Source organism: Myxocyprinus asiaticus, chromosome 35 (genome assembly GCF_019703515.2).
Source record: "Myxocyprinus asiaticus isolate MX2 ecotype Aquarium Trade chromosome 35, UBuf_Myxa_2, whole genome shotgun sequence".
NCBI classification, from domain to species: Eukaryota; Metazoa; Chordata; class Actinopteri; order Cypriniformes; family Catostomidae; genus Myxocyprinus; species Myxocyprinus asiaticus.
In genome coordinates this window covers 5,799,190-5,826,386 of record NC_059378.1, presented here as the reverse complement: position 1 = coordinate 5,826,386, position 27,197 = coordinate 5,799,190, and the positions used below count along the sequence as shown (strand labels likewise).

At 37.4% G+C, this 27,197-nt stretch overlaps 2 protein-coding genes across 10 annotated transcripts in view; one reads left to right on the top strand and one right to left on the bottom strand.

The window, feature by feature from the left end:
* Positions 1–4,754: 4,754 nt before the first annotated feature.
* nmur3 (neuromedin U receptor 3) lies at positions 4,755–19,652 on the top strand. 7 transcript variants are annotated; one of them, XM_051672864.1, is made up of 5 exons: positions 5,042–5,064; positions 9,742–9,857; positions 11,826–12,793; positions 16,311–16,679; positions 19,404–19,652. In XM_051672864.1, the coding sequence occupies exons 3-4, from the start codon at positions 11,929–11,931 to the stop codon at positions 16,619–16,621; spliced, it is 1,176 nt and encodes a 391-aa protein (XP_051528824.1). In that variant the 5' UTR covers positions 5,042–5,064; positions 9,742–9,857; positions 11,826–11,928; the 3' UTR covers positions 16,622–16,679; positions 19,404–19,652. The 7 variants fall into 7 exon arrangements, with proteins under 7 accessions (XP_051528826.1, XP_051528824.1, XP_051528828.1 ...); XM_051672868.1 differs by lacking the exon at positions 19,404–19,652 and adding an exon at positions 18,997–19,397; XM_051672866.1 differs by lacking the exon at positions 9,742–9,857 and having other exon boundaries at positions 4,755–5,064.
* Positions 19,653–19,865: 213 nt separating this feature from the next.
* Positions 19,866–27,197, bottom strand: part of lactbl1b (lactamase, beta-like 1b) — a 36,282-nt gene continuing 28,950 nt past the window's right edge. For 2 of the 3 annotated variants that reach the window (XM_051672839.1, XM_051672841.1), the window contains exons 6-8: positions 24,348–24,595; positions 21,849–21,954; positions 19,866–21,673 (exon numbers count right to left, since the gene is read on the bottom strand). In XM_051672839.1, the coding sequence (XP_051528799.1) occupies positions 20,695–21,673; positions 21,849–21,954; positions 24,348–24,595 (1,333 nt within the window). In that variant the 3' untranslated portion in view covers positions 19,866–20,694. The remainder of the gene's footprint in view (positions 21,674–21,848; positions 21,955–24,347; positions 24,596–27,197) is intronic. The other variant, XM_051672840.1, reaches the window with a different exon arrangement.

The window sequence follows — 27,197 nt, the reverse complement described above, 5'->3', positions numbered from 1 at the left end:
TAACTGTCTTTAAGATGCTGCTCAAAGAAGAGTGTAAAGTGCAATCTTATCTAATCTTATTTTATAAAGTATTTTCTCCCATATATTATACCAAAGATTATACATCTTATATAACACTGTGTAACATATGTTTTTTTTTGTTTTTTTTGTTTTTGTTCCTGGGTAGTAAGTGTTATTTCCTAACTGCTTATGCCTCAAAAGTATAGAAAATGTCTATTATTCCCCACAAACTTTGCTTTTGTGACCAGGACAGTGATATTTTGAAATTTACCTATTTCCAGTGAGAAAATGGGCGACTTTGTGTCTTTTCGTTCACATAAAGTCAGAAAAAAACAACATATGAATCCAAATTAACATGTATTTATACTAAAGTAATATTCAAAGCCGTACTGGTCCATAATGGTAATAAGTACCTGTCTCTTCCCCTGGCTCACTCAGTGCACCTCAAAGAGGATTACAACTGCATCAAGACCTTGCTGGACACCTTGAAGTATTAGTGCGGCTGGGAGGTCATAGGAGACTTCAAAATGGTGGCATTCCTGATGGGTCTCCGAGGAGGTTTTACCAAGTTTCCCTGCTATCTTTGCCTTTGGGACAGCAGGGACACCAAGGTGCACTACCACAGGCGGGACTGGCCACAGCGGATCGAGTTCACTGTGGGGAGGAACAACGTCAAGTGGGAGCCACTGGTGGACCCCCGGAAGGTGCTGATGCCACCACTGCGCATCAAATTGGGCTTATGAAACAATTTGTCAGAGCTCTAGATAAGGAGTCGGCAGCCTTCAAGTACCTTCAAGACTTCTTCCCTAAGCTGTCTGAGGCAAAGGTCAAAGCCAGTGTCTTCGTCAGACCACATATAAAGAAGGATTTTGGATTCATATGTTGTTTTTTTCTGACTTTATGTGATTGAAAAGACACAAATTCGCCCGTTTTCTCATTGGAAATAGGTCAATTTCAAAATATCACTGTCCTGGTCACAAAAGCAAAGTTTGTGGGGAATAATAGCCATTTTCTATACTTTTGAGGCATAAGCAATTAGGAAATAACACTTACTACACAGCAACAAAAACTGTGTTACATAGTGTAATCTTAGCTACAGCTAGACTTGATAGTTGAATCCAGTTTTGAATAAGAAAAGTTTGGAGTAGCAAATGATTTGTTGATTCTCTCAACGTTCGTAAGCATGATTTGTTTCCTGGACTGGTCATTTCCATTATAACATTTTTATTCAGTGTTGATGCTCAGATATTATTACAATAGACATTGCTCCCCCATGTTCATTTTGCAGAATCTAATAAATTAATCTATCAAATAAATTTGACTTGACAGATAAATATTTGTGTCTTTGTGTGTATTCTCTCTCTCTCTCTCTCTCTCTCTCTCTCTCTCTCTCTCTCTCTCTCTCTCTCTCTCTCAGTCAGCACTCATTGAATTTCACATTTTACTCAGACACATACTCTGCCCTCTTATGGTGGACTCTATACCAACTCTATAATTGTTCTATGAATTACTAAATTACATTGTCTTCAACATAAGGCTCTGCATAATGTTTGGCTGAATAAACTGCTACATGCAGAATGTATTAACAACTTCCTTTCATTTCCGAACAAATAAAGAAAATCATGAGCACTTAAGCACTCTAGTCCTCTAGTCCTCCAGTTCAAAAAGATTTGAATCACATATCGATGTTCTATCCACTTCCTTGTCATAAAAGGTCTTCTGAAGGTATCCTTTAATCATTTATATATCCATTACATTTTTCATTGTCAACGTGCACATGCAGAACCTACACATGAGCACACTGAAGCTGTCAAAGATGGTCAAAACAGCAATTTTCCCACATTGTGTCCCATACACCCATCATGTAATATGCACACACAAAACATGTACACATATTTAAATACAGCCAAACACATACCTACATTATAGCCTACAAACAACACTGTTAAGTGTAAATTTTATTCCTGATTTCCCGATGCATTGTGATCTTCATTTGAATTTCGATATATATCGATTCTTAAATCCCAAGATCGATCTTTTACTCTATGCACAACACTCCACTACAATGAGAGGAAATCACTCACATTTGCAACCAAATTTTGCGCAATGCGACTCAAATTTTATATATTTGGCAACTGGCTGGTAAATGTTTAGATTTCACTCACCAGTAACTGTGTAGTATAGTGGTGAAATATTCATCGGCGAGATCCGTTCACTGCAGAGGAGGAGTCAGGAAGCGCATCATTGTCTAATCAATCAATTTCCTAATAATAAAAAAAAAAACCAATGTAAACAATGACGCGCCTCCTCCTCCACATGACGCGTGACCTTACCAACGAGCTTACGTCATCCTTCTCATGAGCGCACGTCACAGAGATGTACGGGAGCAAACATTTGTAGTTAAAAAGAATATAAGTAATGTTTTGTTTCTCAAAATAATCAATCGTTTGCGTTCAGAAGAACTTTATTTGTCGACTGGAGTCGTGTGGATTATTTTGATGCACCCTAAATATGCATTTTGGACCGTCAAAAAATGGAGGACATTCACTTGCATTGTTTAGAGGAGGAGGCCTGAAATGAAACCCTAAAAGTCTTAAATTCTGTTTTGAGGAAGAAATAAACTCAGATACATCTTGGATGGCCTGAGGGTGAGTAAATTATCAGCAAATGTTCATTTTTGGGTGAACTATTCCTTTAAAGAAATCAGTGCATTAACAAGACCTACAGAGACCGTTATAGTTTCCTTTAAAACTAATGCCATTTCCTTTATAACCATTAAATCCAGTAGAATAAGTGAGGGTTAATATTGGGTTTTTTTTCCCAGCAGAGATTGGTGTAACCTAATGTAGTCAAATTGATCTAGAAGGATATTTTAACCTGAAAGAAGCAATTTTTTTGGGTAAGCTGACCTTTTTTTTCTTTTTCTTTTTTACAGTGTGTGAACACACACATCTGCACATATATGTAGGCTACACAAAATGTCCTTTAAAGTGAAGAGCAATCCAGATACAGGTGTTTTCAAGCTGAACAGAAGTGAATTCAAGCAATGAAGGTTGTGAATTAGTTTGACCCAAAGGTGTAGGGATAGATTGTGTAGTATTACATACTGTTTCTAGCCAAGCAACAAAGCAAGGAGACAAAAGATGGCTTTGTGCAGCCATTAGATTCATCAAATACATTAACTTTTTTAAGTCATTTTGACTTAGAGAGTACCTTAGTTGGTCCATACAAGCATTTTCTTAACAGTGTAACTATGACAAATTTCAATTGGAAATTATTGGGACAAGATAACAGAAGCAGTGTATTGAAGTAAGCTTGCATTTGAAATATAGCAGACTTGATGTTGGAGACGCACACGGACATGCGCACTTAACCCTCTATGGTACCGTGTTGCCTCCAGGCAGCCTATTTTAGTTTTTTTTTTAGTTTTTTTTATATAAAATGAGACACCCATTTAATTGGTCAATGCTATCTCAGGGGAGGAGAACTCAAATACTAAGCAATGAAAATGCAAACAAGTGGTCACATGACCCACAGGGATCCATTTTGTTTCCTCTTTCAGCACATGTACACATGTCACATGGCTGCATATTTTCTCCAAAGATAAGTGCATTTTTCACTAATTTTCACCTTCATTGGTAAGTAAAGAAGTATTTTCAAAAACTTTACATTATATATCATCAAATGTGTCATAGGAGATTACAAAAAACTGCATGTTGCCTCGAGGCAACATTGTACCATAATGGAATCGCATAAGGCCATACCAGGCATACTAGGTTGGCTAGCTGTACAAGGTGCGCCCACTGCTGACATCCCTCTTGGAGAAGTTCCAAGCAATCCCAATTGATGGAAATCTTTGTGTGGATGAACAAATTGTCTCATTCAAGGGGAAGAACCTCAAGAAACAGTACAATCCCAAGAAGCCGAAACGCTGGGGATACAAAATCTTTGTTCTTGCTGATAGCAGTGGCATAGTCTACAACTTTGAGGTGTACACTGGGTGTATCTCTCCCTGCAATGGGCAGCTTGACATAGGTGCGAGTGGCAACATAGTGCTAACCCTTTCGAGCATCATTCCAGACAACATCTCCCACAAGTTGTTCTTCGACAACTTGTTCTCCAGTGTTGACCTGCAGATGCTGTTGGAAAAAAGGAAGATCCACTGCCTTGGCACAGTCAGAACAAATCATCTGGCTGGATGCTGTCCCTCCTCTGATCAAGACATGAAAAGGAAAGGAAGGGGGGCTTCTGAGGAAAAGGAGACCATTTATAATGGGGTTACTCTCAGGGCTGTGAAGTTGCATGATAATCGTGCAGTCACTCTCCACTCCACCTTTGCCTCAGCGAATCCAACAACCACTGTGATGAGATGGGACAAAAAAAGGAAGACAACAGTCCTGGTGAAATGCCCGAGCAATGTCACCATGTACAACAAAGGGATGGGAGGGGTTGATCTACTTGACTCCCTCATCGCCCTCTACAGAACAAAGATTTGATCCAAAAAGTGGTATCAATGAGTGGTCTCCACATGTTTGATCTGGCTGTTGTTGAGGCCTGGCTCCTTTACTGGAAAGACAGCAGAGACTGTAATATCCCCCCCAAAGGATGTGTGCAGCCTTGCAAAATTCAAAGCTGAAGTTGCAGCATGTCTCTGTATGGAGAGGAAGGTCACTAATATATCACCGAGCCGTCACTAATATATCCCACTTCGCATCCTGGTGCATTGAAACCACTTTAAAGCAAGACATGCACAAACAATCAAAGGTGAACCTGTTTGATTTGCCAATGAAAACCCTGAGAAACGAAAACAGAGAAGGATAAAAGCCCGGCAGGTTTTCATCTCCTACGTGTCTGGGGGCGCGTTCACTGCAAAGATCCATCATCCAAAGCAATTCAGTCAAGGGACAGACATTGTTATGGCTGTAAAGCACTGTGATTGTCTGCACAGATTGTTTGCGTGATTTCGGATATCTGAACATCAAGTCAAGTTTGAACATTCAAGGCAAGTTTCTGCATGGCGCATCAGTCTGGATGCGATGTGTGTGCATGGAGGACGCTGGAGAGGTGCGTGTTTTTCTCTCTGCATTTTTAGGCTCAAAGTATTAAGTATTTTTTAAAATTGCATTCTGTGATGATTTAAAAGAACCACATTTAGTTAGCTGTGTCCGTGATTAATCAATGAATAGAATTCATTTTGAGTTTCATGTTTAAGGATATTTGTATTGATGGCATGTTTCAAGTCAAATCTTAAATAATGACACTTAAAGGAATATTCCGGGTTCAGTAGAAGTTAAGTTAAATCGACAGCATTTGTGTCATAATAATGATTACCTCAAAAATTAATTTTGACTCGTCCATCTTTTTCTTTAAAAAAAGCAAATATCTGGGTTACAGTGAGGCACTTACAATGGAAGTGAATGGGGCCAATCCATAAACATTAAAATACTCACTGTTTCAAAAGTATTGCCACAAAATGAAAACAAAATGTGCGTTAACATTATTTTAGGGTGATCAAATCGCTTACCAATCTTTTCTGTGTAAAGTTATAGCCAATTTTACAACTTCGTTGCCATGACAACGTAATACTGTAAACCTTAAAACCCTAAAACGATGATTTAAACAACATTACAGCTCAAATAAGCTTTAACAGAAGTATTATTGTAAGTGCTTTTATAAAATAATAAGCCTCACATTTCTGTATTTAAACTATCCAAAAATTGGCCCCATTCACTTCCATTGTCGTCCAACAGTCTCTAAAGCAGTGCTGACTTTAAGACTGACTGATTTAAGCATTTCACCCCATGGATTCATACAATGGCTCTGACTTGCATTTGTGAGCCTGTAAATGGATCGGAACAAGACTACATGTTCTGCAACAGCACTACATTCAACTTAACTGGCAATGAGAGTGGACAATGTCACCTTCAGCCCCTGGACGAAGTACTGTTTAGGCTTCTGGGCCCCAGAAAGTCTCCTTTCTTCTTCCCTGTAACCTTTATGTACATCCTCATCTTCGTCACAGGGGTTGTAGGAAACCTCCTCACTTGTACCGTGATTACTAAAGACAGGAAGATGCGGACACCTACCAACCTTAACCTTTTTAGCCTAGCCATCTCTGATTTGCTGGTGTTGTTGTTTGGGATGCCACTGGAGATCTATGAACTGTGGCAGAACTATCCCTTCCCTTTTGGTGAGAGCATCTGCTGCTTCAAGATCCTCTTATTTGAGACAGTTTGTTTTGCCTCTGTGCTCAATGTGACAGTGCTGAGCATGGAGCGCTACATAGCTGTGGTTCACCCACTGACAACCCGCTACACCTTAACAAAAAAGCACGCTCAGCGGGTCATCGGTAGTGTTTGGGCCATGTCACTGCTCTGCGCCATCCCTAACATGTCACTCCATGGCTTACAGTACCATTACCTGCCAGATAGGGTTCTGGAGTCAGCTACCTGCAGCCTGCTCAAGCCCAAATGGATGTACAACTTGGTGATCCAGGTCACCACCGTGCTGTTCTACTTTGTCCCCATGATGGTGATCAGTGTGCTGTATCTGATGATTGGTCTGACATTGAGAAAGGGACAGAGGCAGAAGAAGGACAAGCTGGGTAATAGCTGCAGTAATGACAGCTGGAAAATCCATCTGGACAGTGGAAGGAGGAGGCAGGTCACCAAAATGCACTGTGAGTGACATCCAGACGTTTACAGTAAAAGTCCCAAGTTAGGCCAATATCTTAAGGAGCTATTTCTAAATGATCTAGCCACTAAAAACTACTTGTGTTACACTTCACAATAAGGTTCCATTCAATAACATTAATTAATGCATTAGGTATTGTGAACAAACCATTAACAATATATATATTTTTACATCATTTATTAATCTTTGTTAATGTTAGTTAATAAAAAATACTATTGTTCATTGTAAGTTCATATTGCATTTAACTAATGTAATCAAATGTTATTTTTCATTTTTATTTTATTTTATTAATGCTAGGTTAATAGAACACAGACTACTTACAATAAATAATAAAACATTTTAATTACAAAAGTTTGCTAGATTTACACTGTTAAATAAGGCAGAAACGCATCATCACAGTCTGTTAAACGAGTCCATTACCTGATATTTTTGACTGAAATAAATAAGAATTAAGATAATTTAGGTTACATGACAAAACATTTTTCACAGTGTACATACAATTCTCTTGTCAAAGAAATAATTCACCCAAAAATGAAAATTCAGTCATCATTTACTCACCCTCGTGTCGTTTCCAACCCATATTAATTTCATGAATATTGCGCTTCATCTTTTCAAGACAATGGCAGTTAATAGTGATTCACTTATAACTCACTTTAAAGCATAAAAAAGGACCCAAAAGTATCATAAAAGTAGTCCATGTGTCTCGTGTGTTATATTTTCCGAGTCTTTTGACGGTATACAATACGTTTTGGTGAGAAACACCCTAAAATGTACAGTCTGTTTTAAGGTGAATATTAGATTGATGTTTTAATGAGTAAATGCACCTCCCTAACCTAAAACATTTGCCTAAACCAAACCAATAGTGTCCTAAAAAATAAATGAGGTGAAAAAAAAAGACATCCTTACCCTTAACCTAAACGACAGTGTTTTAAAAAGCAAATTCAACATTAAAAGCACATTTAAGTTTTTCAAAAACTTTACATTATATATCATCAAATGTGTCATAGGAGATTACAAAAAACTGCATGTTGCCTCGAGGCAACATTGTACCGTAATGGAATCGCATAAGGCCATACCAGGCATACTAGGTTGGCTAGCTGTACATGGTGCGCCCACTGCTGACATCCCTCTTGGAGAAGTTCGAAGCAATCGCAACTGATGGAAATCTTTGTCTGGACAAACAAAAATGGTCCCATTCAAAGGGAAGAACCTCAAGAAACAGTACAATCCCAAGAAGCCAAAATGCTGGGGATACAAAATCTTTGTTCTTGCTGATAGCAGTGGCATAGTCTACAACTTTGAGGTGTACACTGGGTGTATCTCTCCCTGCAATGGGCAGCCTGACATAGGTGCGAGTGGCAACATAGTGCTAACCCTTTCAAGCATCATTCCAGACAACATCTCCCACAAGTTGTTCGTCAACAACTGGTTCTCCAGTGTTGACCTGCAGATGCTGTTGGAAAAGAGGAAGATCCTCTGCCTTGGCACAGTCAGAACCAATCGTCTGGCTGGATGCTGTCTCCCCTCTGATCAAGACATGAAAAGGAAAGGAAGGGGGGCTTCTGAGGAAAAGGAGACCATTTATAATGGGGTTACTCTCAGGGCTGTGAAGTTGCATGATAATCGTGCAGTCACTCTCCACTCCACCTTTGCCTCAGCAAATCCAACAACCACTGTGATGAGATGGGACAAAAAAAGGAAGACAACAGTCCTGGTGAAATGCCCGAGCAATGTTACCATGTACAACAAAGGGATGGGAGGGGTTGATCTACTTGACTCCCTCATCACCCTCTACAGAACAAAGATTTGATCCAAAAAGTGGTATCACTGAGTGGTCTTCCACATGTTTGAGCTGGCTGTTGTTGAGGCCTGGCTCCTTTACTGGAGAGACAGCAGAGACTGTGACATCCCCCCAAAGGATGTGTGCAGCCTTGCAAAATTCAAAGCTGAAGTTGCAGCATGTCTCTGTATGGAGAGGAAGGCCTTGAAGAGAAAGGGGAGACCATCACAGCACAGTGAGGAAGAACAGCCTGAAAAGCATCCAAAAACCCCTATAGAACCACGACCATCAACACTGGTTCGCTTTGATCAGACAGGTCATTGACCTGTTTGGGTTGAAAGAAAAGGGCGATGCAAATACCCAGGTTGTTCAAGCATTGTAAAAGTGCAATGCTCAAAATGTGCTACCTACCTGTGTTTTTCTGTTGAGAGGAATTGCTTCCTCAACTTTCACAAGCAGTGAGGTGCCATTAGTGAGGAAGGAGATTTTGTGTGTATGTGCTGGTGTACATTCAGGTCCTTGTGTGTGTATGTGCATGCTTGTAAGGATAAGGTGCATATTAGGATAAGGTTATGGTGATTTTTAATGTTTTACCTTGAAACAACACTGATTGAAATGTTTTGAAATGATAACTTGATGATATGATGGTTTGGTAATACTTGTGTTCCATGATGGTACAATGTTGCCTGAGACCAACAGCTGGATATGAAATGTTACTTTTGATTAAATATGAAATGTGTAATACATTAAAAACTAGATAAATCTGTTTGTTCAAGTGTTTGGTTAAAGAAACTGATGTTTTCAATAAATATATTTCTTTTTTCTGCATGTCAAATGTTTCAGTTTGTCAACTTTTAATAAATAATGTCAAAATAATGAAAATGTTTATTGATATTGTTATAGTGTCCAATTTTAAGCAGGAAAAACATCACAAATAATTTTTTCCTCATTGATATCATATTGCGTACCATAGAGGGTTAAATAGTCTACTGAGCGCGCACACCGAGCCGTCACTAATATATCCCACTTCGCATCCTGGTGCATTGAAACCACTTTAAAGCAAGACATGCACAAACAATCAAAGGTGAACCTGTTTGATTTGCCAATGAAAACCCTGAGAAACGAAAACAGAGAAGGATAAAAGCCCGGCAGGTTTTCATCTCCTACGTGTCTGGGGTCGCGTTCACTGCAAAGATCCATCATCCAAAGCAATTCAGTCAAGGGACAGACATTGTTATGGCTGTAAAGCACTGTGATTGTCTGCACAGATTGTTTGCGTGATTTCGGATATCTGAACATCAAGTCAAGTTTGAACATTCAAGGCAAGTTTCTGCATGGCGCATCAGTCTGGATGCGATGTGTGTGCATGGAGGACGCTGGAGAGGTGCGTGTTTTTCTCTCTGCATTTTTAGGCTCAAAGTATTAAGTATTTTTTTAAATTGCATTCTGTGATGATTTAAAAGAACCACATTTAGTTAGCTGTGTCCGTGATTAATCAATGAATAGAATTCATTTTGAGTTTCATGTTTAAGGATATTTGTATTGATGGCGTGTTTCAAGTCAAATCTTAAATAATGACACTTAAAGGAACATTCCGGGTTCAGTAGAAGTTAAGTTAAATCGACAGCATTTGTGTCATAATAATGATTACCTCAAAAATTAATTTTGACTCGTCCATCTTTTTCTTTAAAAAAAGCAAATATCTGGGTTACAGTGAGGCACTTACAATGGAAGTGAATGGGGCCAATCCATAAACATTAAAATACTCACTGTTTCAAAAGCGTATTGCCACAAAATGAAAACAAAATGTGTGTTAACATTATTTTAGGGTGATCAAATCGCTTACCAATCTTTTCTGTGTAAAGTTATAGCCAGTTTTACAACTTTGTTGCCATGACAACATAATACTGTAAACCTTAAAACCCTAAAACGATGATTTAAACAACATTACAGCTCAAATAAGCTTTAACAGAAGTATTATTGTAAGTGCTTTTATAAAATAATAAGCCTCACATTTCTGTATTTAAACTATCCAAAAATTGGCCCCATTCACTTCCATTGTTAGTGCCTCACTGTAACCTCGATTTTTGCTGCTGCTTCATCTTTTTATTTTTATTTAAAAAAAAAAAAAAAAAGGAGAAACAAGTCGAAATTAATTTTTGTGGTAATCAACATTATGCTACAAATGCTGTCGATTAAGCCAAACTTGTATTGAACCTGGGATATTCCTTTAAGACATTTATAACAGAATGAAAAGCTTAAAGGAATATTTTGGGTTCAATACAAGTTTGGCTTAATCGACAGCATTTGTAGCATAATGTAAAAAAATTATTTTGACTCATCCCTCCTTTTCTTTAAAAAACGCAAAAATCTAGGTTTCAGTTAGGCACTTACAGTACAATGGAAGTGAATGGGGCCAATTTTTGGTGGGTTTAAAGACAGAAATGTAAATCTTATAATTTTATGAAAGCACACATTAATTCTTCTGTTAAAACTAAAGTATTATTTGAGCTGTAAATTTGTTTAAATGGTCTTTTTTTGTGGTTGTTTTAGGGTTTCTAGAATTACAGTAGATCATTATTGCATCAGAGTTGTAAAATTGGATTCAGCTTTACACAGAAAAGGGCAGCAAGCGATTTTATCACACTAAAATCATGTCAACACACATATTGTTTATGTTTCGCGGCAATACACTTTTGTTTACAGATTGGCCACATTCACTTCCATTGTAAGTGCCTCACTGTAACCCAGATTTATTTTTTATTATTTTTATTTTTTTTAAGAAAGGGAGATATGAGTCAAACTTCATTTGGTAATAGTCAACATTATGCCACAAATGTTGTCGATTAAGCTTAATTTGTTTTGAACCCGGAATATTCCTTTAAGTCTGTTACAAATGTACTGCCCCGGCAGAGTCCTTCTATCAAGGAAGCATACAAGGTTAGCATATCAATGCATAACACAGCGGTCCCATAGACATTCTTTGAGCATTACACTGCCGAGGAGACAAGAGGCCAATTATTATTATTATTTTGAATGGATGTCTATGAAGGAGATGCTTCAGTGTGCTGAATAAACTGCTTTTGTGAGGAAATTAATTCTTCTTTTTAAGAGCAAAGAATAAAACAATCCTACAGATATTTTGGTGGCAGAAAAAGACAAACTGTGTCTAATTTGCTCAGGCTGATTAGAATCTGTTATGAGTTGATAAATAAAGGATCATCAAGGAAAAAAATATGCAGTTTGTATTTCTGTAAACATACTGCCTTATGTGCCTCCACTCCTCTGACAGATGCTTTATATTGTCCACTTCACCTTTAGATTGTGCTCAACTGTAATCTGTTTGACACAGGTCTCCATCATGCTGAATGTGCAGTCTGAGAGGTAACAGTCTCTAAAGCAGTGCTGACTTTAAGACTGACTGATTTAAGCATTTCACCCCATGGATTCATACAATGGCTCTGACTTGCATTTGTGAGCCTGTAAATGGATCGGAACAAGACTACATGTTCTGCAACAGCACTACATTCAACTTAACTGGCAATGAGAGTGGACAATGTCACCTTCAGCCCCTGGACGAAGTACTGTTTAGGCTTCTGGGCCCCAGAAAGTCTCCTTTCTTCTTCCCTGTAACCTTTATGTACATCCTCATCTTCGTCACAGGGGTTGTAGGAAACCTCCTCACTTGTACCGTGATTACTAAAGACAGGAAGATGCGGACACCTACCAACCTTAACCTCTTTAGCCTAGCCATCTCTGATTTGCTGGTGTTGTTGTTTGGGATGCCACTGGAGATCTATGAACTGTGGCAGAACTATCCCTTCCCTTTTGGTGAGAGCATCTGCTGCTTCAAAATCCTCTTATTTGAGACAGTTTGTTTTGCCTCTGTGCTCAATGTGACAGTGCTGAGCATGGAGCGCTACATAGCTGTGGTTCACCCACTGACAACCCGCTACACCTTAACAAAAAAGCACGCTCAGCGGGTCATTGGTAGTGTTTGGGCCATGTCACTGCTCTGCGCCATCCCTAACACGTCACTCCATGGCTTACAGTACCATTACCTGCCAGATAGGGTTCTGGAGTCAGCTACCTGCAGCCTGCTCAAGCCCAAATGGATGTACAACTTGGTGATCCAGGTCACCACCGTGCTGTTCTACTTTGTCCCCATGATGGTGATCAGTGTGCTGTATCTGATGATTGGTCTGACATTGAGAAAGGGACAGAGGCAGAAGAAGGACAAGCTGGGTAATAGCTGCAGTAATGACAGCTGGAAAATCCATCTGGACAGTGGAAGGAGGAGGCAGGTCACCAAAATGCACTGTGAGTGACATCCAGACGTTTACAGTAAAAGTCCCAAGTTAGGCCAATATCTTAAGGAGCTATTTCTAAATGATCTAGCCACTAAAAACTACTTGTGTTACACTTTATAATAAGGTTCCATTCAATAACATTAGTTAATGCATTAGGTATCGTGAACAAACCATTAACAATATATATATTTTTACATCATTTATTAATCTTTGTTAATGTTAGTTAATAAAAAATACTATTGTTCATTGTAAGTTCATATTGCATTTAACTAATGTAATCAAATGTTATTTTTTTTAAATTTATTTTATTAATGCTAGGTTAATAGAACACAGACTACTTACAATAAATAATAAAATATTTTAATTAAAAAAAGTTTGCTTGATTTACACTGTTAAATAAGGCAGAAACGCATCATCACAGTCTGTTAAACGAGTCCATTACCTGATATTTTTGACTGAAATAAATTAGAATTAAGATAATTTAGGTTACATGACAAAAAAGTTTCTGTGTACTGTGTACATACAATTCTCTTGTCAAAGAAATAATTCACCCAAAAATGAAAATTCAGTCATCATTTACTCACCCTCCTGTCGTTTCCAACCCATATTAATTTCATAAATATTGTGCTTCATCTTTTCAACACAATGGCAGTTAATAGTGATTCACTTATAACTCACTTTAAAGCATAAAAAAGGAACCAAAAGTATCATAAAATTAGTCCATGTGTCTCGTGCATTTTGACGGTATACAATACGTTTTGGTGAGAATGTACAGTCCGTTTTAAGGTGAATATTAGATGGATGTTTTAATGAGTAAACGCACCTCCCTAACCTAAAACATTTGCCTAAACCAAACCAATAGTGTCCTAAAACATAAATGAGGTTAAAAAAAAAAAGAAAAAAAAAAGACATCCTTACCCTTAACCTAAACGATAGTGTTTTAAAAGCAAATTCAACATTAAAAGCACATTTACTGAAGCAACCATGATACATCAATGGCACTTTCACTTCATTTTCACTTTCGTTTCATGCGTCCTTTGCTAGGCTCAAGGCTCGTTCTCCAAGCCCAAATTCCAACACTCTATATCTGTAAGAACTATGTTGGATCAAATGAGATCATCTAAGTACCATTTAGTACATTTTAGCCATATAGTCGTAGATACACAAAGCTATATAAAAATTGTAAATAGATTAAAAAATTAGAAATGCAACATGGAAAAAAGAACATTTTAAGTAAAATACTAATATTTTTTAGTATTGTACATTTCCACAGTCATGTCACCCCCAGGTGGTACCACAGTTGCAACAGCTCCATCAGTATTTCGAAAGAAGATTAAACATATTGATGCAATTAAGTGGCTGCCAAATTAAAACATTTTACTTGTTGGAGAGATGCAACTGCAATTTACATTTAAGATTGGTGCATTTGTAATTTCAAGTACTTGGCAGCAACTCCAAATCACACCGTAAAAGCAAAAATGCAAAAGTTCTGAGCAAATAATTGTTTAAAAGCACAAACACTCTATATGCTTTTCCTTAACAGCGATAACGCTGTTCCCAAAGCCCTTAGCTCTTAGCAGGCTTATCTTCATATATTGGCTCTCTGCATTGGAAAGAATCGTATATCGCAAAATAAAGTTAACCAGCAATAAATGGGGGCTAGAAGCAAGACATATTTCCCTGCTTTTAGAGAGCATGTGTCAATAAAATTATAGACCGTAACAGCTGTGATTGAATGGTGGACTTATCACAGTGTAAGCACATCACAGTGCGTTTTTATGGTTCATTTATATTATGAGTGTTTGAGACATGATTAAAGATGGCTTTTCTGTCATAAAAGGGAAAATTGTCTCTTGATTTCCCAAAGCATGCATGTAGGATAGAAATGAATAATCTCTTTTATAAAGGCAAAGCCCCATCATTTGCAGTAAATGATACATAAAGAAGAGTAAATAGAATCTGTATTTTTACATTATTTTGAATCATGGCTCGCATGACTCACAGCTTCAGTTTTACTAAATGAAGAGCAGCAGCTTCTGAAAGATTTCAGCCTAACTTTATTCATTCAGTATCACCATAATTTACTGTCACTGGAAATACAGCGAAAATGCATTCCCAATACTGCCTGCATGCCTCCTATTGCATATTGTATGGACTCTTGTCTAACTGTATTTCAATAAAATTTAATGATGACAAATTAATTAGTCAATATTATCATACATATTCTATGGCTTGACGTGTCCATTGACTTGTCCTATTTTTTAATTATTTTTTTTTAATCAAGATTTTGTGTTTAAAGCTATATATGAATGTGCTAGAGAAAGTCCTTATTTTAGTTTTGGTGACTGGTCACCATATTAAAGGCATAGTTCACCCAAAAATGAAAATTCTCTCATCATTTACTCACCCTCATGCCATCCCAGATGTGTATGACTTTCTTTCTTCTGCAGAATACAAACGAAATTTTTAGATGAATATCTCAGCTCTGTAGGTCCATACAAAGCAAGTCAACAGGGTCCAAAACTTTTAAACTTTGAAGCTTTAAAGCTGGGTAAAAAACAGGTACATTTTTAAGTCCCTTTTTTTTTTTTTTTTTTTTTGGTACTATATATGACCACTATCAAACAGCCCTCTTTAGTGCTCTTCTCTCCTAAGAGTTCTTCTTCTTTTGTTTTTGCTGATTCTTCGTGCATATCATCACCTACTGGTCAGGGAGGACAATTTATGAGAAGGATATAGCTGCAGGCATTGCTCCAAAATGTGGCGGGAGCTCCAAACCGCCATTAAAGATATAGGGAGCCCCTTACCTAACCCTTTCCCAAACCTTAATCATGAGTGGAAGTGATGACCCCTTTTGGAATAACCACTCACCCTTCTGGGATAACCCCGCCCTCTTTTGGAGGTCTCTGGCCTGCAGCTACACCTACTTGGAATTTATAGTAAAAAAGGACTTAAATATTGATCTGTTTCTCATCATATTGCTGCTGAAGATTCATCATTTTTACTCCAACTAACATTTAAAATGGTTGTTGTTTTCCATCTGGAATGCTCATATTGGTAGTTTCTTATAGAGACCGGAACCAGAAAATAGTCCAGCGGCAATTAGAATCATCATGGCACCGCCCAGTGGGTAGTCTGTGGATAGAATGTCACACCACAGGACACGTCAACTCATGTCAACAAATTTGTTAAGAATTGTGCCAGCCGAAGGAGGCATTGAGAGGTAGCATTGAAGTGAAAGCAATAAGCCCATATCTATAAACTGAAGTCGTCATCTTTTCTTTGCCATTGCTTATTTTATCTTAGCTCATTTTGCCACTGCTTTTAAGTCCATTTCTATTCACGTTTCTTTCCTCCGATCTGATTATGCTTAGTTCATTTCTTTAATCATACACTTCTATTAAATGGACCAAGGTGCCAGTGGGACTCTGTGCTTGATGCCTGGAGAGAAGCTTTGGATCCAAGAACTCTCTTTTACAATTGATTGTAACTTTGATTTCCTCTATCTCTTCTCTCTCTTGCTGTAGTTGTGATGGTGTTAGTCTTTGCCATCTGCTGGGCTCCATTCCATATCGACCGACTCTTGTGGAGCTTCATCACGAGTTGGACGGATCACATGTATAACATATTTGAATACGTGCACATAATCTCGGGCGTGCTCTTCTACCTCAGCTCGGCTGTTAACCCCATCATCTACAACCTGCTCTCCAGTCGCTTCCGAGAACGATTTCAAGCACTGGTGTGCAGTCGCTTGCCGACGAGCTCTTCTCGTAATGACTCCACACCTTTCTACATCATCCCCAAAGACCTCCCCACCAATCCCCAACGTTCAGGCTAAGAGCAGGGACACGGGCAGCCCATATCCCTTTGTCATTATCAGCAGAGGATGGGAAAAGGTGAATGAATGCTTTGATCTAGACAACATGCACTGCACCACAGGTCACACTGTGCCATTTTACATGGGCATACATTTTATTCAGTGGTACTTCTCACCAAGAACAGAAAATAGAATGTTTCAAATATAATACTGATAATAATAGCCAATTTCCTAAATCCACATATGCATGAACATATACTGGATTCGGAATACATGCCAAAGGACATAAAGTTGACATATTCTATCAAGTCCAGGCATTTTGAAGCTTTTCCAGAGTACATTGACAGTATCTACCAGCATAAGATAAACTTTGGCTTAATATTCACAATTGTAGTGGCCCAGAGGTGCACGACACAATAAAATTAGCAAAGCAAACAAGAGTTAAAAACAACGGAATTAAGCCCCATACAATGGAATTAACAGAAAACAAATATTTGTAAAAACATTCATTTAAAAATGCAGCTTGCGAGAAAATTATATTAAACAAATGGCACTTTAGTCAAATGGTAACTGCCTTTTAATGACTACAGCCTTTATTTATTGTATATCTACTTTAGACACTATACAGTCTCTAAGATTAAAGGCCAAAGTGTACTTAGTTTTTCCACGTGCCGGTAAGAAAATGATACCTGTTTGGACGATTCAGTAATATTCATCAGGATAGCTATAACCCAACCCTAACCCTACCCATAAAACTAACTTTAACAAATTAGGTAGCGCTTTTTTCATAGATATGAACGACACTTCTCTTGCCATCCTATGTATCCGAGCCAAGTTTTCTGTCTCTGCGCATCGTCGGCGCATGCACCTGCCGTTGACTGTGCTAAAAGAGTATCACAAAGCAGTCGTAGTGTATCCATATGGTCTTGCAGTCAAAAAAGTATAGGTGCGTCCCAAATCGCAACTTCTGCAGTATTCTATGGCATTTTGTAGTGTATGTTTACACAGAAAATGTAACAAAAAGAAGTGTACTGCGAACAGTGTGAAATGTTGGATACTTAATGCACTCACTGGTCGCGGCTTGCCCTACACAGCAGAAGGATTGGTTTACCTGGCCGCGATCCTGGCCTGACAAAACAATTGTAATTAATGGTGAATCTGGCACATAGCGAAACATCTGTAAAGACAGCACCTTGCAAATACCCCACGCTGTCTGAATATGTATATTATTTGAGATAGCAGTGTTGAACTGACTTGGCGAACACGCTAAAGCTTACGGTAATGCAACGTTTGCCTTTTGAAACGTCACTTCCGTCAACTGAAAAAAGGAAAATGCTTCAGTGTATTAAAAAACCACTAGGTTTCCATTTGGGATGATACTACACTTTGAAAATTCATACGCCATAAGGTTGAGCGCTTAAAAGTGCAGAAAAAAATAAAGTATACCCAAGCCAGTTAGTTACCTATGATAGTGGGAGACTTCATAAACATTGCACAATGTTCATAATGTATAAACTAAACTTAATTTAACTCAAATTAATTTATTCATTCAAAAACACATTTTATATATTATATATGTTTTTCAAATATTTAATTGTGTTTTGGCTTAATACCATTGTTTTCAACTTTGTTAATTTTTTTGTTGGCCACAGTAAAGCAGCATAGTCATGTTGTCTTTCAAATACAAGAGATAAAAGGAAACAAAATAAAACACTGTACAATTTTGTGCCACTTCACAAAAAGTGCCACTTGTAATCAGGCCATTCATGGTCATTGTTAGAGTGCCTGTGAACATTAGTGTTGTAAGAATGAAAGACAACAAGGTCATTAATTCGTAAATGGCAACATTGCTGTTATGCCGTTTATCTGTTTAAAGATGAAATGGGACATAATACAAATGTTGTCTGTATTAAATGTTTAGTATAATTTAGATTGTTCCACATTTTGTGAAGGAATAACTCGCCCTGTGTCTTGATTCATATCTTTTAGATTCACATTTGACTTTGTGCATCTGTTAATGCAGATTATATTAATACTATGTGCTATATTAAGCAAGCAGATACATTTTTTTTTTTAGATATATCTATCTATTTATCTGTCTGTCAGCCTGTCTATGAATCAATGTCTGTCTGTCTCTCTGTCTGTCAGTCAGTAAGTCAATCAATCAATCAATCAATCAATCAATCAATCAATCAATCAATCACTGATCATTGTCAGTCTCTTAATAAATTCATCAATGTCAGTCTGTCTGTCTGTTTGTCTGTCGATCCATGTTTGTCTGTCTGTCTAGCTTTTCCAAAAGAGCGCTGTCAGTCTTGTGTGGAAAGCGTGTGTGTTTATTCATTGTGACAAGAAAGGTAACAGTCACATTGTTCCTTGAATCCATTTTCCGGCAGCACTAAAGTGGGGAGAAACTAACATCCTTATGCCAGAAGGGAGTCATCTGGAAAATACAGTGTGAAAACAGGACAATAAGAACTGCGTGGAACATTAATCTGTACAGACTATTATGGAAAGCTGTGTATTTTATGTTTCAATAAACCGCAGTGGCAAGAATGCTGTGTGCAGGAATGCCGGCTTACAGTAATTGTTGCAGTCAAGGATTGTATTGTTAGTTTAAAATGCTGTGCCAAAAGTGCTTAATTAGAAATCATGAAAACTACACTATTACTTGTAACTGTGCATTGCAGCTCATAGAGGCAATCAAGAACTGTGGTTTTATTTCTAAATGAATTCAAATCTTTCTTCAGTCATGGCCTGATTTTTGTGTCTGTCCCTCTTGTTTGTTTCTTCTCCATTTTAGTGACCTTGGTTGTTGTCAGTTCAGTCTACCAGTTTCAGCCTGCTGTGATAAGGATAAGAGGTGAAGAGGATAGGTGTCTTGGGGAAAGATTTTGATATCTTTAATTTACAGAATGTGTGTGAGTGAAAGATAGAAATGAAGACAAAAAAGTGACAAAGAGGCTTAACACCATTTTCATATGTAATACATGACTTATTTCTTGGTATTGACATAAAAATATAATAATAATAATAATAATATAATAAATATAATAACAATGCACACTCTATTGAACGTCTAATTTGTTATAAATTCATTTTCAGGTCTTATGTTTTAGAAATCATCTGCTTTACCATTATACCAGAGAATTTGGTTCCCATTGTAGATAATCAGGGTTTGTAGTCTGTGCCAAATGTATGGTAAGATTTATATATCTGTATATTGCTGCCATTTAAGATATACTTTGAAATATTTCGTAAATAATTATATTTTATTAATATAATATTTTATTCATGCCTTTGTACAAACAAAGTACATAATATGGGAAACATATACTCATTTACACTCATAATTCCACTCTTATTTTATAAGGGTTGTGTATAGTGTGCATATACAGTATACTGTAGTATCAACCATAAATGCCCTTAGTCTACATATCAGGGTTATATACATTTCATAATGCCTACAATGAATTTTAGTCAATTACAATCTGCATAACTGTACTTTTCAAGTTATCCTATTGATGATTAACAATTGAATACACTTTAGGGCACTCATTTCAAATTACTGCATAAAACACGGTTGCATCTACAAGGCTTATTTTGCATAAGGAAAATTGTAACTTTGGAGGCTAATTTTGTTTCTAGAAATCTAGCTGTAATGGCACACATTTTGTTTTATATGTGATGCTAATTTAGTCAGGCCAGTAAACCTAAAAATGCCTCCATAAGAGCCTGTTGTTCAAATAATGTTAGTTTGCTTATGAAACACATGGAATATTTATGATCTAGATCCATATATAAATATGCATACTTATAGGTATAAATAATAATAATGTATGAAGCCAACTTTACAAAAAGGTTTTTATATACAGTACAATGGCAAGTTATATGTAAGGACATTTTTATATACAAGGACATGAATATATGTGCAAAATAGGTTTTGTTGATATTTGTTCACAGGGTAAACAAGCTATTACAGACATTATTAGAAACATCATGACAGCGGTGACTGTTCTCTGTTGTCATTTGATCCAATATAGCCCCAAGTTCTCAAATAACAGTTTTTCTAAAGCCATTTCGTCCTTACAATCTCAGTTAGAGAATGTGGGTCTGCGAGATATTCGAATCACATTATAAGTGTTAAGCCCTGGAGCATCAAATCCCGGAGATAGCCCCTTTTTGTCAAAGACATAAAAGTTGAAAAGCTGCCCATCTTGGGCTTCAAGGGATACAGAGGCTGTGTTGACACGCAACACACAGGGGTATTGCTTCTCAAACACAACTCTAAAAACCCGATCCACTAGGTAATTCAATTTTATGGTCCGGTAACGCTCAGGGATGAGGTCTTCTATTTGGGGTCCAAACTGCTGCATAATCAAGACACCATCTGGCCCTGCTTTTATCTCATAAAAAGTGATATTGCCATAAGTGTAAAAACCCACGTAGGGGGCAGGATTTGGAGGAGGAGCAAGAACACGCCTGGCCTCTCTGAAGGCCTTTTCCATGGCCGGAATAATATACGAGTAGGCCTTTGCCACAATATCCTGGTTCTGTGGTCTTGCTCCTGCCATAAGCACCACCAAGCCTAGCTTGAGCCGAGGCACCAGAGAGAATGTAGCGGAGTAGCCATCCAGATCTCCATCCTTGCGAAGCACCTCATATCCCATCTGTTCATTCACTTCCCACGGCGTTCCAGTACGGTTGGCAAAGTAGTCTTTGTCGCAGCGGAAAAGGGGAGTTAGCATAATTTTTAAAGTGTCAGGCTCCAACAGTTTACGGTGATAAGCTCCCAGCAACATCATGGATAATTTAGCCATGTCAGCAGCCGTGGAATACATTTGGCCCGAGGGGCGGTACCAACCCAAGTCATAAATAGGTGCTGTTTGGCCACTGGCATAGACGCCTACAGCCATTTGACTCTGGATACCAGAGGTGATGTCAAAACCTGTGTCTTCCATGCCCAATCTACCCAGAATGTTATCAGTGATCCATCGCTGGTAATTTATACCCACTACTTTATCAGCCAGTACATGGGCCAGCAAAGAGAAGGCCAAATTGCTGTAGTGACATCTAACAGGGAAAATTGGAGAGAAGAGTAGATTATGTCTTCTTTCATTATCATCGTCACGGTCCATAACACATCCTCAAAGAGATAGCAGTTCACATTAGCAGACAATATGCACAATTAAGTAGCTGGTAGGATCAAATATAGCTACACTCAGCTAAATGAAAATTGGAAACTTACTTGGTCCCTGGATCTGCAACAAGTACATCATCTTGTAAGAGATTGACTGCAGTTTGGGTCTTCCCTTTCCAGAGCAAGTTAGTTGCACGAAGTCTTCGGGGTAGACCTGCAAAAATTATGCGTAGATAAAAATAAAATAAACATTTGTTTTGCTGTTTTTTGTTTGTTTGTTTGTTTTTTAAAAGTTTGCCATGTAAAAAAGGCATTAAAGGTTTGTGTCAATCATACAAAAATTCCAGCTCTCATCTTTTCTTGAAAAGGTCATTTCATGAAAACTTGGCCCATCCAGCCAAGGTGAGCTGATACAGACACAAGATACTACTATTCCTAAAAATGTCAGACGATATAATGATAAGAGTAAACAGTGGAACAGTCTTAAAAACTACACTGCCTGGCAAAAAAATAAAAATTGGATTGAAGGCAGTGTTATGATCTGGGGTTGCTTCAATTGGTCAGGTCTAGGCTCAGTAACGTTATGCAGCAATAAAATGAAGTCAGCTGACTACCTGAATGTACTGAATGACCAGGTTAACCCATCAATGGATTTTTTTCTTCCCTGACGACACGGGCATATTCCAGGACGACAATGCCAAGTTTCATCGGGCTCAAATTGTGAAAGAGTGGTTCAGGGAGCATGAGGAATCATTTTCACACATGAGTTGACCACCACAGAGTCCTGACCTTAACCCCATTGAAAGTCTTTGGGATGTGCTGGAGAAGACTTTACGGAGCGGTTTGACTGTTCTGTCATTAATACAAGAACTCGGCTAAACATTAATGCAACTCTGGATGGAAATAAATGTTGTGACGTTGCATAGCATTGTCGAAACAATGCCACGACGAACGCACGCCGTAATCAAAGCTAAAGGTGGTCCAACAAAATATTAGTGTATGCAACTTTTTTTTTGGCCAGGCAGTGTATATTTGACTCAACAGCAAACCAGCAACTTCAATTTAACAATGAGAGAGCGAGAAAAAGGAAAATGGTCATTAAAAATAATTTATAATAGCCATATGGCAACAATTTATTTTCTTTTAACTTTCTCACCTTTCAGAAAGCACTAAAACGTAATGCATTGTTTGATAAGTTAATTATATTTTGTTAACTGATCAATTTTTCCTAACATAGTTTTATAATAAATTGAGAAAATATAAACTATGCCATATGGCAACGCGATACCACAATGGAAAAATTACGATAAATGTTGCTATTTGGCAACTCTGTACTACAAGGGAATTGCACTAATGCATTTTCTCATTGGGAATTTTTATAGATTGTGGCATCAAATATATTATTGTATTTAATCAATAATTTGAACAATGTTATCATAATATAATAACATTTATGCATAAATAACACAATCATGATTTGTCATTTTTCTTTTCAGACAAAAATGCACACATCGAGTGCGTTTACATACGTTCTTACACCGATTATGCTTAATAAGCCGACAACGTGTGTGGTCATGTAAAGCATTAAACGGCTTTCCTTTGTCTGTGAACGGTCAAAAAACGATTGATATGGCTAGATTTTTGCTCAGTACCCATATTTTGCGTTGTATGTAAAAACTTTTACCAAGCCTTGAAGCCTTTACTGGCTTATCCAATGTACGCATGTGTTGTGTGCTTGCCTTTTCACGTTTTTATGTCAAAAGAAGAGAATAACTCGATTATTTCAAATCACATGTAAGCAGGATTTTCTTGCTTTGTTGTTTTTTTAAATGATGCGATTATTAAATCAGTTTTTGGCATATTGGCGTGCATGTAAATGAGCTCGTTTTATGGAAAGGGCAAGAAGAGTGCACAGCGCTCACATCTAACTGACAACAGTGAGGATAAGCTAGGTTTCAGTGACAGTAAAAATAACATAAATAACAATCGACAATATTAAAGAATGCATGAAAATTATTTACTCAATTTTAGTTTGTAGGGGTTCCAAGTGTATAAATGCATCAATTAATTAAAGAAATATTCATGTAACTCAATGAGAAATGTATCATTTTTTATAAGTTTTTATTTTTATTTTTGTAATTAGAGCTATTTTATGTCATAAGTCAGAACAATTTGAAAAATATTCAGTCTTTAGAACATAATGCTTACCATACAGGGATCTTATCCTTGCATTGAAAGAATTTAAATTATATTAACGTGACCAGCTTTAATTTTCTCAGCAAGAACATCACACTAATTAAATGGGGGAAGGCACATTTAGCTGGTCGCTAAAGGCACAATACTGTGATTACTCTGAAATAGGTTTCTCGGTTTTAAAGTGGCAATTTTCACAGCCAGCAATTGAGGCAAAAAAATAATAATTAGTTTTAAAAAAAAACCCATTAATTTTGGTGTGCTGGTCTGAGTGTTACACACGCTGTGAACAAACACTTCTACAGTATTATCAGTGGTTGTAAAGTAGTCTTTGTCGAGACAAAAGACTTGGAACAACAGAGGAAGCTAAATTAAAATCTGAAAATATAAAAGATATGGAAGCTGGAATCTTACCAGAAAGCTGGCTGGCCATTCTCCTTAGTGTTACTGACGAAGATCGTATTTGAACCTCACCGCTGTCCAGGAAGATTAGGCCATCAGTGACATATTTTAGCTCAGAGTCTCTACTTTTGCCCAAGGGGTTCTTAATGGTGAAGTTGTCCACATATTTCTCCAGTGGGTCATCCAGTGAGCCAACCTTGCCATCTTCCCATAATCGATACAGCATCAGGGTGGGAAAGATCTTGGATAGACTGGCAATCCTACAGAAGAAGCAATCACACAGAGCCTGAGTTACAAAGAGATCACATTTACTTTATTCAAATGTGCACAAATAAGATTATTTAAAAAATGTATCAAGAAATATTCAAGATAGATAGAACGATAGAATAAATGACAGAACGATAAAATGATCATTAGAACAAACAATAGATAGAACGAACAATAGATAGAACAAACAAATAATATATAGAACGAACGAATGATAGATAAAAATGAATGAACGAACAAACGAACGATAAATCGATAGATAGATAAATAGAACGAATGAACGAAGTTCCAAAATTAGATAAAGTCAGCATAAAACTAATCCAGTTGGTTTTGGGTGTATATAACTCCTTTTTCTCTGGACATCTTGACATTGCAGTCTCTAGGCACAATCATGATTTCAAGCTCAATAACATTTCCTAGTGCTTGACGCATGCACAGAGCGCTAGTGGTCCGCAACCCGACCTGGGCCCAAGGGACCTGAGAACCCGACGGGTTTCAGGCCGGGTTCGGGTAAGTTTTTCAAGTAGGACTTCAGGTTCGGGTCGGGTTTGTTATTAATGAAAAAATAAACAGGCTTACTGAACTTGTTTCGCACACGCGCTCTCACTCACAGACACGTGCAAATGGACGAGTTAGGGGCCGGTCACATCGAACGTGTTTTTGCGTGCATCTGTTCTGTTTTCCCATTGTTTAAACACATGCTGGACGAATTTCTTTGACATTTTCATCGCTACTTTCTTTTTCTTCAGTGTCTCGCACAGGACCGGCATATTTTAAACACCATGTCAAGTTAAAATGAACTTGTTGAGACACCTGCGCTCTCTTTCTTTGCGCTGCGTCTAGATTGTTTTTAGCACAGTTGTCACAAAGATTCAACATTCTAAACAAGTTCAGGCTGCATAGAGGGGACTATTGCATTGTTTCATATTATTCCAGATTGTTCTGCACCAAGTGAAGTTTCAGCAAATAAACGGCAAGGCAATGTTTTTTCCCCTTCTGCTCTAGTGTACTAAGGGGCTGCTGTGCCTTGTTAAAACTGTGTATGTTTACTGTTTCAGTACTGTTACGAATGTTGCCTAAATGCTTACATAAAAATACAGCCTATTGCAACAGTACTTGCTAGGAGAAGAAATTAGATTGTTCGGGTCGGGACACAGTCTCATGTATGGGTCGGTTTTCATTTTAAGGCCCATGCAGACCTCTACAGAGTGCTAGATGGCGCTATAGGAAGTGTAATCAAGCTTGCATCGCTTCTGAAGACATGGATTAAACCACTGGAGAGTGATGGATTATTTTTATGCTGACTTTATCTCCTTTTTGGAGTTTCAAAGGTCTGGTCACCATTCACTTGCATAATATGGACCAATAGAGCTGAGATATTCTTCTAAAAATCTTCGTTTGTGTTCTGCAGAAGAAAGAAAGTCATACACATCTTAGATGGCATGAGGGTGAGTAAATGATGAGAGAATTTTCATTTCTGGGTGAACTAACTCTTTAACATAATTCATGTTTTACATGCATTCTACATACAGTAGATAACATTATTTTAAAAATTTGTTACCTAAGTAATTAAAAGTAATTAATTTAATTGACAGTCAGTAACTGTAATCTGATTACAAGAATTTAAAATGTTGTGTTACACTTCTTTTTATACTAAAAGTAATCCGATTACACCCAACTAATTACTTACTTTGTCATCAGATTACACCCAACACTGCTTATGTGGTCTGAACAACCAGATGCATTTACACTTGGCCGAGTCCCATCTTGTGTGTTCCATAAACCACCTCTCGAGTGTGCATGAAGTGATCAAGTGTAAATACTTCCTTTGAGATCCTTAAAAACAGTAGCTGAGTTGTGTACCCAATTATCTTTATAGTTATAGCTGAAGAAGAGAACAAAACAAAAACAGCTCGGTAGCAGAGAGATTGTGAAAAGATTACTTTCCAGCATGGTATTAATTGGCAGAACAGTATTCCCAGTATTCAATCTGTTTGAAACAAAAATACTGAATATAGCCATGCACCCAGTACTTTATGGTCCCTTTTAAATCCAATCCAGTTCTACAGGAAATTAATGAATATTTGAAATAACATCACTGTGAGTGCCTTCAATAGAAGTTCAAGGGTATAGCCTGCAACATTTAGGCATACAGAAATAATAAAAATGTTACATTCCTTGCTTCAGTTTGCAAAAGAATAGAACAGTATGCTGGTTTTTATGTCCATTCAGCTCTGTTTTGATAGCGTAAACAAGCTATAATGATCGTAATGGTGAAATGTTAAATGAAAACCCCTGCAATGCAGACTATAGACAGGCCAAAATCATTGAAAATTGCAAGTAATAAACACAAAAATAATTCAGCATAGCAGCTATGCAATACAGTTGTATTTTATAAGGTCTATAAACAGGCTTGTTTTTATAATATTTTAAATATTAAGACAAAAGTAATGACCTTCATCATTAAGATCTTAGTCATTAAATGACAATCAAAAGGGCACAACACAGACACATTACAATGTAACTTGTATTAATTATAGATACAATAAATAATTATATAATAATGCTGTCTTCTTAATAATTCAGTTCAGTATA